The 17,658-nt window shown below is 31.6% G+C and overlaps 1 protein-coding gene across 1 annotated transcript; it reads right to left on the bottom strand.

Moving 5' to 3' along the window:
* Positions 1-636: 636 nt before the first annotated feature.
* On the bottom strand, positions 637-16,912 carry LOC124367731 (DNA repair protein RAD51 homolog 4-like). Its single transcript, XM_046824809.1, has 5 exons — positions 16,549-16,912; positions 15,935-16,053; positions 10,807-11,017; positions 2,606-2,789; positions 637-1,438 (listed from the first exon to the last, which is right to left on the bottom strand). Exons 1-5 carry the CDS (start codon positions 16,684-16,686, stop codon positions 1,113-1,115), a joined length of 978 nt encoding a protein of 325 aa, XP_046680765.1. The 5' UTR covers positions 16,687-16,912; the 3' UTR covers positions 637-1,112.
* Between the last annotated feature and the right edge of the window lie 746 nt (positions 16,913-17,658).

Raw genomic sequence — 17,658 nt, 5'->3', positions numbered from 1 at the left:
CATAATGTAAATATTAAATAACAATAAAAATCAATGACTTTAAATTGAATGTTTTGAATTAAAGTATAACGTATATTATATGTTTTATAATAATTCAATGCTTTAAAATCTTCAGGATTAATACTCTTTAGTCAGCTATAGACGTTTCATTGAGTTTTGTAAATCTGGTAAAACTGAAACCGATGTATCAGTTTAGCCACATGTAGTGTAAATGGAAACTATGGATTTCACAATAAAATGTTGTAAATGTGACAGTTCAGTGAATGGCTAATCACTTTTAATCATGAATACAGATTATTTTTCAAATGCAACTTTTGTTATGAATGGATAACTGATGAAAAATAAGGTAAATTTTTATTTTGTATAAAATTACAGTTCAATTAATACCATGTTTATATTCCCTCAGTGAAAGTATTTACCAGTCAATTGGGATAGGATCGGCTACAGATATATCTTCACGTCTTTCAAAAAGAAGGAGGAAACCGTGAAAAGAACCTTTGTTGATTGATTTCATGAAAGAATTTAATAAGAGTCACCACTCTCTCACTAAAATTGTGACTTTTCACAATAATAATATCAAAGTAAATGAAAATCTAATTTTTTGACACATGTTCGGTTCACTATGCTGAAACTTGATTGAAAATTAATTAATTTATTCATAGAGATTTTAATATTACATGACAAGAGTCTTATAAATCTACGTCTTTAAATTACTTCAGCTTTTTTACTTATTTAAATACTATTTACAAGTAAAAGCGTCACAATTAATTACATGATAATAACGCTGAATCTTAGCTATATAGTGTTGCATATGAAATATCTGCTTTGTTCCCAAATTTGCCATGGTTAACTAAGAAATCAGTATAGCTGTTATCACATTGAGCATGTAGTATTGTGTCTTGTGTGCATGACAAAGATTTCCAAAAGAGAAATATGAAAGCTGGAATGATAAAGGCACTTAAAGTTGATTACACAACAATGAAATAAGTAACAAATACAAAAGCTGTGACATTCAGTTGAAACCACCATCATGGCGATACACTAAAAAAACAATGAATTAGTTCACGAGACTGGTATTATCACTAATTGTTCAAAACAAAGGCATTTCCATCTCACACAACTCCTTTTTCTGATACACAAACAACACAGGAGGCTCCTGTCTGTAGGTAGGTACTCTTGGTGACCCTTATCAGTCTCTGAGCTGCTTCGCTGTTGAGTTTGCTGACAAGAAGTCGCATGTTGGGTGCATGCAGCCAATACTTGCCCAGCATCGGACGAACATCACTCGTTATTGCATCCCTGTTATCCTCTGCTCCCTCGTTATCACAAACCTCTGCCTCTACAAAGGTGGAGGCCAGGTTGACAACAATGAACAGTATGTGGTATTCTGTGGCCATCACTTTCATCATGCTCATCATGTTATTAAGAAGCCCAAAACCTGGGACAGACAGACAGTTCTTTAAAGGTTAGATATTTTGTTTCATCACAAGTCGTTTTACATATTAGACTTTTATTTCATTATTTATGCACTACTAGGGATTTGTAGAAGATTTTAAATGGGACATTTGGATACCTTGAACCTTGGCAGATAATTTTTTAAAGGAATTGATAATTTGTCGGGTCACATACTAGACTTTGTATTTAATTATTTCCACACTACCATAGAAGATATAAATTGAAACATTGGAATTTCTATATTGTAAAATAAACTATCAGAAAATTTTCAAGAAATGTAATGGTGTCAAGTTTACAATAAAATAGATTAAATTCTTAATTTACAATATCAAGGTGAAGAACTGTTGTGGGCTGGTCATTCCACAAGCCAGTTGTACAGATGTCTTAAAGTATTGTTCCTTGTAGGCGTTTCAGGTTCTTTGGTTCTCTACAGAAAATTAAAATTAAATATAATGTGCTAGAAAATTTCCCTTCAAATTTAGTGGTCATTTAACCATTTGCTGTAGATGGCACTTGCATTGAAATTAATAATTTAAAGAATACTGGATTTCTTAAAAAACATTTTAAAGTAAAGTATTGGGTTTAAAAAGAATTTAAATATATATGAATATTAAATTTACATGGATACATGGTGTAAATTTTCATTAAGATCAGGTATGTATCTTAAGTATATCACAGTCACAGTTATTTTATTCTTTCTGAAGATAAACTCCTATCTACATATCTTTCTCTGTGGTTATACCAATGCCAATCTATGTCAAACTAAAAGAATTATATACATTCCAGTCCTTTGTATCTGTAAACTACAATAAAAAATTATTTTGGAGGGGGCTGATAAACTGGGTAATTTTGGAGGTATAAAATACCCTCCAAAAACTGGGATTTGTGAAGCTTACCCCAAGACATTGTTGACCTTTAAAACCTCATAAATGTGTTCTAGCTAGTATGTCCAATGTTTGTCTTTAAACATTTTGGGGAGGGAAGGGTGGCTTGAGGCTACCCCTTATATACAACATTGTTGACCTTTAAAACCTCATAAATGTGTTCTAGTTAGTAGGTCCAATTTTTGTCTTTAAAAATTTCGGAGAGTTGGGGGTTTGAGGCTGCCCCTTATATACCGTACACACACAACTTGTATATAACAACTGACCTTGGTTGGTATCACTGGCCATGAAGGGGAAGTAGAGAGGTGGGACTGAATCCACTATGACCACTCGTGGAGGTATGCTCTCATCCTCACCCAGGCAGCTCTTGAGGTGATGAAGGAAACGTAAGAGCTCATAAATATCACTAATCCTTGTCACTTGGATCCTCTCCAAGGCAGCTGCACACTCCTGAACCACAAATTAAATTAATTTATTAAAATAAAACTATATTGCTCACATTCTTCAAAGCCTGAACAATTTTATATATATATACAGGGTGATTCAAAACTAAACGGCAATCTCTCGGGAGCTTATTCTATAGCTAAAAACAAGTAAAAAAGTTCATATAACCATATGCCCGGAAACGCTTCGTTAGCGAGTTACGCCTAGCGAAAGATTTCGCCCGGATTTCAGAACCCTTGGTGAAGTCAGGCCGTATAAAAAATGGTAAAGGTAGTTACAAAGATACAAATACGATTGTTTTTCATGTTTTTATATCTGACAAATTTATTAAAATTCGTCCCAGAGCTGTAAATGCAATACTTTCAGAGATATCTTACGTAAAACAAGAATTGGTGCAAAGAAATAACACATTTTTGTGTTTAACGTAAGATTACTTCCATAAATGTTAAATAAAGATCATTTTTTTCTTAAACAGATTTGTAGAACATTTAATTCTGAAAAGATTCATGTGAATTACTTTGGAAAAAAATTAATAATAGGTATTGAAATTTAGCTTTATTTAAAAATAAAACAGACGCACAAAAATGCATATTCTTATCTGCATAAAATATTAACTAATGTTTAGGTTGTGAGTAACAGCTGATCATTTATTCTAGACTGAACATTAACATAAAATATATTTACCTTTATAAAACTGTAATAATCACCTATAATAGTTGCTCAAAGTGTCCTCCGTTGTTAGCAATGCACGTTTTCGCACGACGAATCCACTCTTTTCTAGCGCGTTTCATAACGTTTGGAGCATTCTTGATAGTTGCTTGATAGTCTTGATAGTGCTTGTGGTTGGTGATAATTCTACAGCATTTATTATTGCTTGTTCATTATTATAGTTCCTTGCGCTACGTTGACGACCAGTATCTATTCGCTTCGGTTTAAAGCTACCAGTTTCTCTAAGTCGTCTCTCCACAGCTTCAAATGTTTTGCGATCAGGTGTTCTTCGATGTGGAAAAGTATCACGATATTCCTGAACTGCAGCTAAACCATTCTTGTTAACTTTGCCGTAAATCAGTATCATGTCCGTATACTCTTCAAACGAATACATACCATTTACATTATCTGCCATTATTTACTAAGATAATTATATACACTTTTATAAAAATATTTAATAAAATATTTTTAAAATAAATATTTAATAAAATATTTTATACACTTGTATAAAATATTTCCAAATAATCACAGGATCTCACAAAATAAAATCTTCACACGCCACAATACAAAAACTTCCATAAAGGTTATTCAAATATTACTTCATGAACTTAATTGTTGATCAGCTGATATTGCCAACCTTTGCAAAGAAAATATGACGATAAAAAGTGTTGAATAAATGATCAGCTGTTACTCACAACCTAAACATTAGTTAATATTTTATACAGATAAGAATATGCATTTTTGTGCGTCTGTTTTATTTTTAAATAAAGCTAAATTTCAATACCTATTATTAATTTTTTTCCTAAGTAATTCACATGAATCTTTTCAGAATTAAATGTTCTACAAATGTGTTTAAGAAAAAAATGACCTTTATTTAACATTTATGGAAGTAATCTTACGTTAAACACAAAAATGTGTTATTTCTTTGCACCAATTCTTGTGTTTTACGTAAGATATCTCTGAAAGTATTGCATTTACAGCTCTGGGACGAATTTTAATAAATTTGTCAGATATAAAAACATAAAAAACAATCGTATTTGTATCTTTGTAACTACCTTTACCATTTTTATACGGCCTGACTTCACCAAGGGTTCTGAAATCCGGGCAAAATCTTTCGCTAGGCGTAACTTGCTAACGAAGCGTTTCCGGGCATATGGTTATATGAACTTTTTTACTTGTTTTTAGCTATAGAATAAGCTCTCGAGAGATTGCCGTTTAGTTTTGAATCACCCTGTATATATATATATTTATAGTTTTTACTTTAAAAACAACCTTGAGTTCTTCCCAACACCCCACCTCCCCATTAGAACAATGTTCTCATGTACTTTTACAGCCTTATTTTTCATCGTAGCATCATGGGATACTCACATTAAAGGGAAGATGAATATGTTTCCAAGCGCTTTTTAGTTTCTTGTTAATGTGTATACTTTTTGAGAATCTATATAATGAAATACAACAATGTTGCAAAATACTTTGCACTGAAAAATGTTTTTCGGTGTTGTTGAGTAAAATTGTTTATTGGCCACAAAATATTTTAAGCAAATACATAGACAGGTTGTAAAAATGTATTTATTACTAGTTAAAAAAAAAACACTTCAATGCATTGACTCATTAAAAGCGCTTTTACAAAATAAAATTTATTACTTAACAAGAACTTGTGTAGTTTTGATAAAAGAAGAGTCAAATGTTTTCATTTTAATTGAAAACTTATTCATTAACCTAGACATAATATAGAACAATTTTTTTTTTAACTTTTTATTGGTGTATGTTGAGGTAAATTTATAAAATGACTATTTCTAGTATTGTAAGAGTGGATTTCTGTTTTCATTATTTCTAAGGTATAGTAAGCGCTCTACGATATATAAAGACAAGGCAGGGTGAAAATCTTAAGATATCTAAAGCACTGCACAATGGACAAGCCTTCCTGCTCCGGCAATAACACAGATAGCCTTCTCCTGCATTATAAATACCTCTTCAGCAAGGGAGGCTCTGCCCTATACAACAAGTCCATAGATAATATGTGCTTGGAAGATACCAAAATAGGCCGTGTGAATGCCATCCTAGTATAATTCACCACAAAGGCGTTTTAAGCATAAATGCTTTGACTGAGTTTGCTTTTGAACCCAAATATATACTGATACCAACAGTGTTGGGTCAAAGGTTAAGTTCAAAAATTTTGAATTTTCTATTAGTTGTTTTGAGTTTTCTTTCAAACCAAAAAGTACTGTAACAGTTTTGTTAGTATTTAGTATCAATTCATTAGCAGTCAACCAATTTTGAATAATTTTTTTATTTAATTTTGCTTGTGCCAATGCTAGACTACTACTGGGTTGTTAATGATTATAGTGTCATCGGCATAGAGGACAACATCCCCAGGTACACACTTACTTATCATAATATATAGTATTTATTATAATAACAATTAGAGGGCAAAGTACTGACCCATGTGGGACACTACAATTTACATCTAGGCTGCTTTATTCTTTGTTACTAACTACATATTGTTTGCGATTCCTCAGACAACTTTGGAAGATGTTTAAAAGGCCCTTAAAACTTTATGGTGCTGAAGTTTATTTACTAAAAGCTCATGAGATAAAGGCCTTGCTGAGTTTGCAAAAAGTAACAGTAGCAAGTTACTTTTCCTCAAAGCAGCCTAGATTCTATTCAATCCATTTCATTAACATGTTGACTGCGGCATATGCCTTGCATACGAAAGTAAAAAAAAGTTTTTTTTAAAGTAAATTGAGCGTAGTTGTCACGTTCAGTATAGACCAGCAGTGAAGATTTTTAGGTTTTGTACAGAGATTTGTTTCAAACCAAATTGTAAACTACAAATAAACTTGTTAGACATGTAGTGCATGAGCTGTTTGCCAATTATAATTTCCATTACCTTAGACAAAACATAAACAATTGCAATAGGCCTATAGTTGTTAAGTTGATCTTGTTTACCTTTATTTATAAAACAGGAAAATCACCTTTGTAACTTTCAAAATGTTTGGAAATTTACCTTGAGACAAACATTTATTAATTAAGACAGTAATATGTATCTTTAAATCGTGTATTTGAAAAACCAAAATGATCTTTACTTGATTTATTAGACAACTACCACACTTAGTACTTCAGTTTCAGAAAGCTTTAAAACAAAAACAATGTTGTTTTCTCAGGAATGTTCTTACAAGCTAAACAAGTCTAGAGCACAGTGAGTAACATTTTGGCTCGCCATAGTTTATTTGATTTTTCTTTTGTAACATTTACAAAATAGTTATTAATTTTATGAGGAGAATAAAATTGTCATTTGACCCAAACATTTAACTTGAGCTCTTGTTAGACTTATTTACAATATTTTAGTTTTGGTTTCTGAACTCTATTTTAAATATATTTTTCCCATCTTTGTTGCTTCTCTTATTTTGTACCTGTAATATGCTTTTAGCCTATTATGACGTATCAAAGAAACAACTGTTTTATGGTTCATTTTTAGCTAATATGTAAAGAAAGTCAAGCCTGTTCTTTATCTCTCCAAGTTCAGAAGTGTACCCTCTGTAGGCCTATTAGGCTTTCTTTTATTCATTTACTTCAAAAAAAACAAAAAAAAAAAAAAAAAAAAAAAAACAGCCAACGTACAAAGATATACATACAAGATGGCTTTAAATTAATACATGAAAAATGTAGATTCTAAGGCTAATAGCATAACAAATATAACCAATCCATACATTGGTTGAATACAAATGAAATAGATATAACACGGATAACGATACAATTAATAAATATATAAGGAATACAGCTAATCAAAAGATAAGTTAATACCCCTGGAGAACCTCGATAAGAAACCAAGCACATTGTTAGCCTAACTACAGATGTCATCGATGTGCTCAGAAAATCCAAGGTCACAGTGAAGGCAAAGACCAAAATCCTTTACGCTCTGGGATCACTGTAGGCCCATCTTTAAGCATCTGGGAATTCTCACAGTGTATGGCCAGTATGTCCTTGACTCCCTCCTTTACATACGGGACAACATAAATTCATTTGACAGAAGGAGCCAGGTGCATGATCACCGCACTCATGGGGCCTGCCAGCTGGATGTGCCTCGATGTAGGCTCGCTGTGACTCAGAGGAGCTTCCCTACTTCAGCTCTTAACCTTTTTAACACCCTGCCGGAGTACGTGCGAAATCTTGAGCTTGGGAAGTTCAAGAAAAAACATCTGAGGGGCTGTTTGGTGGAGAGGCCAATCTATTCCCTAAAAGAATTGAACAGTGAGTTTTTCTGCATCCACCACCATTGTGATTTGTATATAGTTGTGTGATTTTAATTTGTATATATAGTTATTGTAAATCCAGGCTGTCCTGGATCCCCTGTGAATACTCAGACGCAGAAATTATAGAGACCCGCAGGTCATCGGCAAACTGCAGTGTACCAGAACCAACATTCTCGAGAAGGTCATTCACAAAGACATTGAAAAGGCAGGGGCCTAATAAGGAGCCCTGTGGATCACCTGCAGGTGGAGAGAAACCAGGTGACGTGCAGGAAACAATTCTGACTGTAAGTGAGTGATCACTTAGATAGGATAATAGGGGATCAGCAACTCCTTAGGCTTCTGTTTGGGTTCCTTCTAGTTTATTTACAAAAACTAATGTCATAATAATATTTCCAAGTTATCATCACTGGTTTTGAAAGGAACATTTTAGACCAGCTTTCCATACAGTATTTAAAAAGATTCAAGGTTTTATCATTAATCTTAGACACATTTTTATAGACAATGCAAGTATTTTTATACAAATTTGAAATTAACTCTACATTATTTCATTCAAAAAGTTTAACATCTAACTGATCTTTAAAGAAGTGAAAACATTGTCCAAACAGCAGAAGTGTAGATGTATTATTCCATAATCTGCCATCATCAGTACTCAAGTTGGGCAACATTCTAAAAATGTCTTCAATTGCATGGAACTTTGTTGAGTAGACTACTCTGTTCTTAATATTTCATCCAGATTGACTGTTGGCCTACAATCCAAGTATGTTTGGCACAGACAAAGTTGAATGAATATTGGACTTAGTTGAATTTATTTTGAGGTTTAGCTCATGAAAGTGCTGAATTGAAATGTTGAGCTTAATGAGCGTCATCTTTATGAGTTCTCTTTTTGAACTCGCATTGAAACAAGAGTCCTATCATCATCGTACCTAACAAGTTATGACTTGGTGTACTGATGAACCAACATCATTATATATATTCACGTATATCAGTAAAAGTAGAAGACTAAGTATAGAGCCCTTGGGAACCTCATAATTCAGTCCCTTTTCTATGATCGAACTTCTGGAATGCTCACAAATTGTGTTCTATCATTAAGGTACGATTTGAACCACTTGAGTAGCACTCATCATATCCTGTTCCAGTTTGTGGATAAGAGTGTGGTGATCAACACTGTCAAAAACTTTTGATGAGATGAAAAGTACTCTTTTTAAGTTTCAAAACCTTCCACTTCTGATCAAATGTCTGTGTCTATTGTCGATTTTCCACTTTGGAATCAGAATTGATTTGTAATAATTTTGGGTGGAGATAGGTTTACCATTCTTGAAAACTGAGGTGACTGTTGCAATTTAAGAGATTAGGGAAATATTCCCCAGTGGAAAAAGAGATTGACTAAATGTTTAAGTGGTCCTAATAAATTTTTAAGCAGACTTTCAGAGGCTACATTGAATCATAGTTTATGAGCCATTCCATTTTTTTTATGGAAAGTCACTCTGACAATTCCCTCTGGGGCTGGTGTCAGAGCCGTTGATGGATACTAGATTCAGTATTGGTAAAGGAGAAACGTGGGAATGAATCTGTTTAACTCATTAGCGGTATTCAAGGAATTGTTAATGTGTTTTATTTCCGACCAAGAAATTATTGTTCAATATTTTTAACCCTTTTGATACCCTCCTACTTCGACTCTTGTAAAAAAAAGTCTTATAAAAAAAGTGGCTGACAATAGCTTTTTTCTTTTAGGGGAAATTACTCTATCGATTTCATAAAAAACTAGGATAACTTATATGTATATACAATCCAAATTGGCTTTCTGCCCGCAGACTTTTAAAAATAAATTTTTTAAATTTATTTATACAAAACTTCTCTATAGATCCATTGTTATTTATTGTACAAAGTTTTGGTTGAGTAGTAATTCCTTTCCTTTTAATATAATTGCTAAATATATATCTCTTTCTGTTTTAATAGGAGAAAAGTCAAATAGGGGTGAGTTAGGCACCTTAAAGATGGTCTTTATGATGATCCCAATTCTGGAACTACCTAACTTATTTGATAATATCTATAGAGGGTGTTTTTATTGTATTACGTTATCTATTAATACATATGTTGAAAATCCTAACCTTATAATTTTAGTATACACTTATTGACTGCCAAATAACAAGAACTTAAGTACAGATCTTCTAATTCATTTGATGGAAATGCTTACCAAGATCATATTCAGTAATTCAAATGTGCAAGAGTTATAATATTCAGGGATTTTGTTTTAAATATTTTGCAAGATGGTAATATTAAACAAAATTGTATTGATATGTTTAAATTATTAAGCCTTATGTCAGATCTTTATTCACCAACACTTACAATACAAACCAATAAAAGCTGTCTTGATAACTATTTCACTAATTTTTTACATCCTTTAATTTAGGCTAGTTGAAACTTCTCTCAAACCATTTGGATGATATTATAATTCTCCATTAGATTACACAAAATATGTTTAAGTTTCAAAATATCTATAATTGCCTTAAACATTTGCAAGATGTATCTTGATAGTAACTGATATGCAGTAATTTGAAATAAATGAAAAATATAAATGTTTTATTTGAACTGTTAGAAAATTGCTGTTTGCTGCTTTTACACTGGAAACAAATAAACATTTCAGAGAGCCTTTATTTTTATGATAATGTAAAGATATATTGTAAATTAACATTTTAAAATGTGTTAGGAGTGTTAAAATTCAATAGCAACAGTGGCAATTAAGAAATCTAAAAATAAAATCAAAGCAGTTTGAGTAATTCCAGCGAAAGAAAAGATTGTACACAAATTAGACAACGTTATATAACAAAGTTACAATTATAATAACTATTAAAATAAATTCTAGTTTCACATTTAAATGGGATATCATAATATCTCAATACGTTCATGGTAAGGCCCTACTGAGTTCCTTCATCCCAAGGAATATTCCAATCTCCCCCCCAAAATCGTTCAATGCTATTGTAGAAAATACTTTAAGTTAGTGCTTAATTCTATACTATCTAGCCCAACCATTTTCTTGTTATTTTAAAAACATTCAGACAAACCTCTTCAGGAATATTTTTATGTTTGATGATGCCGAGGACTCTCTGAGCCGAGAAGTCTCCTTTGGTATCGACGTAGTGAACAGACTGCTTTAACGCAGCTGCCACGTGGGCAGAGATGGTGAAACATAGTTGAGTCTTGCCGTCACCTGACAGGCCACACAACTCAATCACCATACCTGTCAGGAACCCTCCTTGAAGTAGTGTGTCAAGACTGCAAAAAACAATATTCTAAAACTACACTTCACACCCTCATACATAGTACAGGTCAAGGTATTGTGATGATAAAACAAGTGTAGTTTAAGTATTGAGTGGAATTATCATTTTTGAGACCTCCCGAAAAAATGTAAATATTTACGAAGTGTATTTTTTTAAAAGTAAATACTGTTTTGATATATAACAAAACCAAGTAAACTTGTAACAATGTTATTTTTATATGAAAGCCCACACTTTTATGTACTTGTCTACATAATTGCCATCAATATTAAGGCACTTATCATATCTAAATATAGCCCTTTATATACTGTTGTAACAGAAGATTGACTGCCGCCTGATTTAACAGAGGGTGTAGCACGATCATTTTGACGTTATTGTCGACATTGCATTCAAGATGCTTCTTGTGAAAAAACAAACAAACAAAGGCAAGGACGTAGCCAGTGGGGGGGGGGGTCCAAGGGATCCCCCCCAAATTTTCAATTTTTTAAAATTATTTTTAATAAACTATTATTATTATTTAAATAATTCAGTATTACCGACATGTACTGCTGAAAGATCTTTCTTAAGAAAGAAATGAGTCAAGAACTTTAAAAAGAACAAAATGAGGCCTCACTCTCTGTCCAATCTGGGAAAATACCTGTTGTCTGGACTCTCCAAATTTTTTTTATTGGCTACGTTCTTGGTCACAGGGCGCTAAATTGAGGCTATTGGGGGACTATCAAATTCTCAATTCTGAAAGTGAATTTCAACCGGTTTCACATCTTTAGTGCCAAGAAAACAAATAACAGCCGTACTTCATAGTTTGCGAGATTCTCAATAGACGGGGACATTTGACAGTGTGCAAGCGTTGGACACTGACCGCAATACTGCAGCGGCAGAATTTCAAAACTGTACTTGCTACAAATATATGCCTCGTATATAACTCAAATTCAAATAATGTTATTGTAATCTGATTATTACAAATATTAGCAAAGTGAATGGAGCTTCAAAAGCTATACATTAAGGTCAGTATTTAAAAAATAACAATTATTAGTATTACAAAATATAAATAAATAAAGTGTGAACTAACAACCAAGAAGTAGGTGGTATAAAATCAAATAATAAATTACCGAATATCATTAACAATCTAATTATTACCTATCAACAAGGGCTGCCAAAACCTACTAATTAAAATTAATATTATTTAATTAGAAAATTCTTCAATTATATAAAAAGGAATATAAAAGCTTACATGGAGTAGACTTTTAGCAACAATATGTCTGTTCAGTGTTTTATTACTGTAACATTCTGTTGTGGTAGAGTTGTAGTTGAGTATTTTAACTGTGTACTGAGCTACGGCATTTCGAAGATTCTGAGTGTTAAATGTAATTAATTTAGTTAAACTATATAAAGGTTATGATTATTTGAATTGTGGTTTGCATTAAAAGTAGCTTGCAGTGATCTACCGGGCAATATTTTGGGATTGGTCTGTTCTGGACAGTCAAGATCTACTGTATCCTGCTACAATCACCATAAATAATTAAACCACATATAAATGATACCGATTAAAAATAATAAAAATATACAGATTTTATTTAACTTCGTATACAACCTCTGTCATTTCAACAAAAAATTGCTCTGGAGATCCTTCAGAAAGATAATCCACATGAGGCCTCCAGGTAAGTTGGTTATCAGTGATAGCTACCAGGAAATTAGTATGGGTGTTCTGTATATCATGGTTTTAAGCTTATTTTGTGATTTTAGATTGAAAATTATGTTTTATTTTTATACTGCAGGAACTCATTTTGTAATTAAGAGGCTTTTTCTATGGTGTGTTTGGCCATTGGTCATTTTCTATAATATTTTTACAGACATTAACTCTTGGCATTACACAGTGTTTGTGTCACAGTACCAAAAGTAGTAATCGTCAACATGATAGATCTAAATGGTTACATGCTATGTAAAGGGTTAATAATAAAAGTTGTGTCACCTGTGTAAAGTAATGTGGTTGCTTGAATTGAATGGGGTAGTGCAATTAAGTTGCAGAAACAATACAGGCCCAAGTACTGACCTCTGGTGAGTTCCATATGTTGGTTTAGTATCCCCAAACCAGAACCCATCCTGATAAACCTTTGGATGTTTGTAAGCACCAAGAGCCAAATAAATGGATAATATTGACGAAGTTTCACGTGTGGTTAGGATCTCTGAAGAACAAAACCATACTTCTTATTTTTAAATGTTATTAAAGTTTTAGCTGAAAAACATAAGTTCAAGTTTGTTTAGTCATAAATTTCTTTTAAAGAATAAGACAAAGAGGATATTTATTGATATTTTATTACACGTGTGCCCATTAGATGCTTAATAAAGTGGTTAAATTTGTATTCTCTAAAAATTTGTGTTCGTAATTTATAAGATTGAAGAATCTTAATTTTTGGCCAAATGGAGTTGAAACTATAATATAGACTAAACACATGGTATATCTAGGATTTGAGTTTGGAGTCAAACTAAGTTATAAATTAATTTTCCTGGTGGGTAGACCAATCTTGTTGTTTTGTAATATTATATATTAAAATTACTGAGTCACCTTTCCTGGTTTGTGCGAATGTGTTGTTCTGTGCGTTGGCATGGTTGGTACCTAATTATTCTGGATCCTCGGTGCATGTTTGAGATTTTTACATACAACTTGCTCTCTTGTCATGACTAGGGTAAGTTCAATGCCATATATTGATTATTTTTGTGGATCTCTTAAGATTTTTTAACGCCTGAAGAAGTATAAGCCTATAGATTTCGATCTTTAAACATAGTGTTCTATTTTTTAAAAATTAACAATGGCAAATGTCTGAAAACCTGTCATATTTTCATCACTGGGTAGATAACACTATAGTAATAATGCAGCAGATTATGTAAATTGTAAGTTAGACTTTGAAATAGTACAAATATATGTTGCAAACAATATTTATTTTAAGGTAACAGCTGATAACTCACATTAAATACATAAAAAATCATAAAAGTTGCCTGATATATAATACAAAATCAATTAACTACGGATATAAATACCCAAATTTTAATTAATAAAATGGATGGTAGAGATAGTTTTACAGAGTGATCTAACATTAGAAAAGTTGGACGATCTGGGACAGAATCTGAGGTTGGGAGTGTACCGATTAGAAATGCCCCTGGCCATCAGTACAAGTTTTGGTAGACCCTGCACTTCAGAATAAAAAAAAAAGAAAAACATGCCTCGAGATAGTACTTAAATTCAGATCATGTGAGTGCTAATAAATGTAAACTTTAACTTTTTATATTTAAGTATGTACATATTTACTTACTTACACAGTCTAATAACAAATTGTAGATACGGACAGAGTGGCTCTTTATAATACCAAATCCCTAATGAAGATACATTGGAATATTTTAAAGAAATCTTCTCAAGGACTAAAATACTCAGAAACAGATTTAGAAGCTCTCTAGTACTGATAGGTGTGGCCCAAAGGCTCGAGAAAGAAAAGTTTACTTATCTACACGATTTGTCAGATTTATTGCATTTGAAGATGGTTTAGAGGGGTTAAATTCATACTGTATTAAATTCATGCAAATCAGTGATGTAACTTAGATTTGAGAGGGAAGGAGTCTGATTGAATAGCACAGTAGACTGGGGTATGGAATAAATCTAAGTGTAAATAAATTAGATAGGCCTAATTAAAAATAAACTGTAACTGCTTTATTTAAAAAAAGAATTGGGTAGTTGCATAGTTATTTTTTAAATTTGTTGGGAAACCATGTTTGAATTAATGGTGGATACCGTATGTATTTGATTAAACATCTATTGTAACTTTTATTAAAGCAAAAATGAGTTTTAGGGGTTGAATTTATGCCAAATGTACTGAACAATTATTGTGTGTTGCAATTTAGTATGTGTTCTTCAGGTGACAGTATGTTGTTATTCATTCCAATATTCAGGCTGAGTTACCACAGGAACATTTTAATTGCTTTAGAAATATGAATGATACAATTTTGTTTTTTTGGTTGCTCAATTTGTAATACCGGATATTTAAGGTATTTATAAAATTTTTCTAGCTTTATATATAATTGCTGCAATTAGAGAAATGCAAAAAAGTGTTGCTAAATTCATCCCACTTTACTACCAGGTTTTTAAATATAATGACAATTAATTTTGTAATAAACTGTTTAGTTGTGCATAACATGAAAAAACTATGACAGTAAAACATTTACAATTTAAAAATTTCTAAAACCACATAATGTAAAATAAGTTATTCCAACTTCTCTACATCAAAGTGTGTAGAAATACATATAAAGCACTATAAACCCATATATTTATATCTTTGAGAAAAATTAAATCTGACTTAATCAAAAGTTTGAGAACAAGCATCTAAGATTCTTTTTAAATACGATAATTTATTTTTATATTTGCATAAATGAATAGTATACCCTTGAAACATTTGAATATCCAACATAGTTTAAGTAAATAAAATAGTTAACTTTAACACTAATGTTGTATGGTGATGTTTTACATGAAGTTCTCACATTTTTAGCAAGGAGAAACGTAATTTAATTTGTTCCTCCCAAATCATGACGAAATCAGTTACAAAAAGTAGGTTAAAATATCTAATAAAATTAATTTATTTTATTTGCTTAATTGTAGCTTGTAAAGGGTATTTTATACCTATAGTTTTCATGGTTGATGAATTGTTTATTGATGATCCTTCCTCAGTATCACAAGAAGTTAGTAACTAACTACAAAGCAAAAGAAATCCCTATTCTTCTAACATCATTATTGTCCAACATACATTAACTAGCGGTACCGGTATCTTAATTTTTAAAATTCCACTGATAGAAAGCACAAAAACAAAAACAAAATAAATGCAGTTTCTAACGCTAATAAAACATTCGGTTCTCAATTGAAGAGCTCAAATACCTTTCAATCCCGGACGGTATCAAAGCAGAACTTGATAGTAAGTTTTCATACGCAGACATTCCATGGATAGGAAGTGCAGACAAATTTGTGATAAGATTGTGTTTGACTTCTAATATTACCTGCAACAAATTATTGTCAATTATATTAATTACTTTTATTTGATAGATTTTACGCACAGTTAGTTCCTTAAAACAATTTCGTAATTTTATTTCAGTGTATTTAACACTCAAAATCTCTACTCGAATAACAAGTCTTAAAAATATATTTTACCTCCCCTTTCTAAAAGAAACTAATACAGGCTTGGTTGTTAATTATAAATGATTTATAGTAGTAACTTCCTCAAAAGTTACTACTTCCGGCAATATACGCCACCAATTTACAGCCTGCATTCAAATGAGTGAGTTACTCCCCAACATACGTACAGACAGACTGACCGCAAATGAACAAATACAAATATTAAATATATCAATGACAACTACTAATTTAATCTTTGTCAGAAATTATCATATAATAATATAATTATTAAACATTTTGTTATACGGCATTTATAAAATTAAAAGGGAACAGTTTTTTCACAAAAGTAAAAAATTAGAAATGGTAATTGTTTGTCGAACCTTGAAAGAAGTATTACAAGCTGAAGATAGTTTTTCAGAATCTTCTTGAAGATAATCTAAAACTGTAAAGATTTTATTCTCATTTAATGATGCAAGCAATTTTTCACTTATTCCCATTTCTTTTCTTAGTCTGGACATAGTTAAGGTTTGAATTACTGATACCAACAATCATTCAAAAATTGCAAAGCATAATAATGACATATGCCATCAAATTCGTACTAGATATCAACGATATACAATATAGTAAGTCACAAAAACAATACTATTCCCACTAAAAATAAAGATAAAAAGCTTAGCTTTATCTATTCTTTCAGTACTATTGCGTTTTCCTCTCCCGTGAAAGGAGCTGACTAGCTCGCTACAATTTGTTGGATGAGCGGAAGTGATGCAATTGGATTCTTCCACAATGACATTTTTTTAGCAAAAGCCAACAGTCTAGCCAACTTTCATACAAAGACCCGACTAAACCACCTCGCACTGATGCTTCTAAGAAGTGGTCCCTGACAATTAAATTATCTGAGGTAGACCTTATAAACATTTAAACCAGAATTAATTTTCAGTAATGACATGACACTCATGACTTCCAGCTTCTTTAGGAATAATAAATAAATAATAAAACATCTAGTTGTCGAAAAAAACATGGTAAGTGTAATAACGTGGTAAAGGAATTCGAGTTCTAACTAAGACGGGATTGGAAATCGGTATTTTACATTATTATTATGAAAATATTACATATGTAAGAAATCGTATCGTATGACAAATAGGAACATTTTATTTAATCTTTGTAGTGATACCGTGCAACAGCTTTTCAACTCAATTTAAAGCTTGTTGAAAATGGCTAACTCAACAATGTAACTAACCGTTCTTAGTAGTAAATTAAATCTAAGATGTCGTTGTGACGCGTGTAAGTTTGGTAACTTTAAGAAACATAATTACTAATTCAGAAAAAAATACAAATAACTTTTTATTTATAACTTCCATCCCGTAGATTTCATGTAACTTGAGACAAAAATAAAACATAAAATAAGCAAGTGGAATTAAATTACCATACGTTAAAATATATTTATATTCTTAGGCAAATTAACTTAAATACATGTTTTTTAAAATCTT

Source organism: Homalodisca vitripennis, chromosome 8, assembly GCF_021130785.1.
Source record: "Homalodisca vitripennis isolate AUS2020 chromosome 8, UT_GWSS_2.1, whole genome shotgun sequence".
NCBI lineage: Eukaryota > Metazoa > Arthropoda > Insecta > Hemiptera > Cicadellidae > Homalodisca > Homalodisca vitripennis.
Note: the sequence above shows the minus strand (reverse complement) of the source record. Positions and strands in the feature narration are given on the sequence as shown.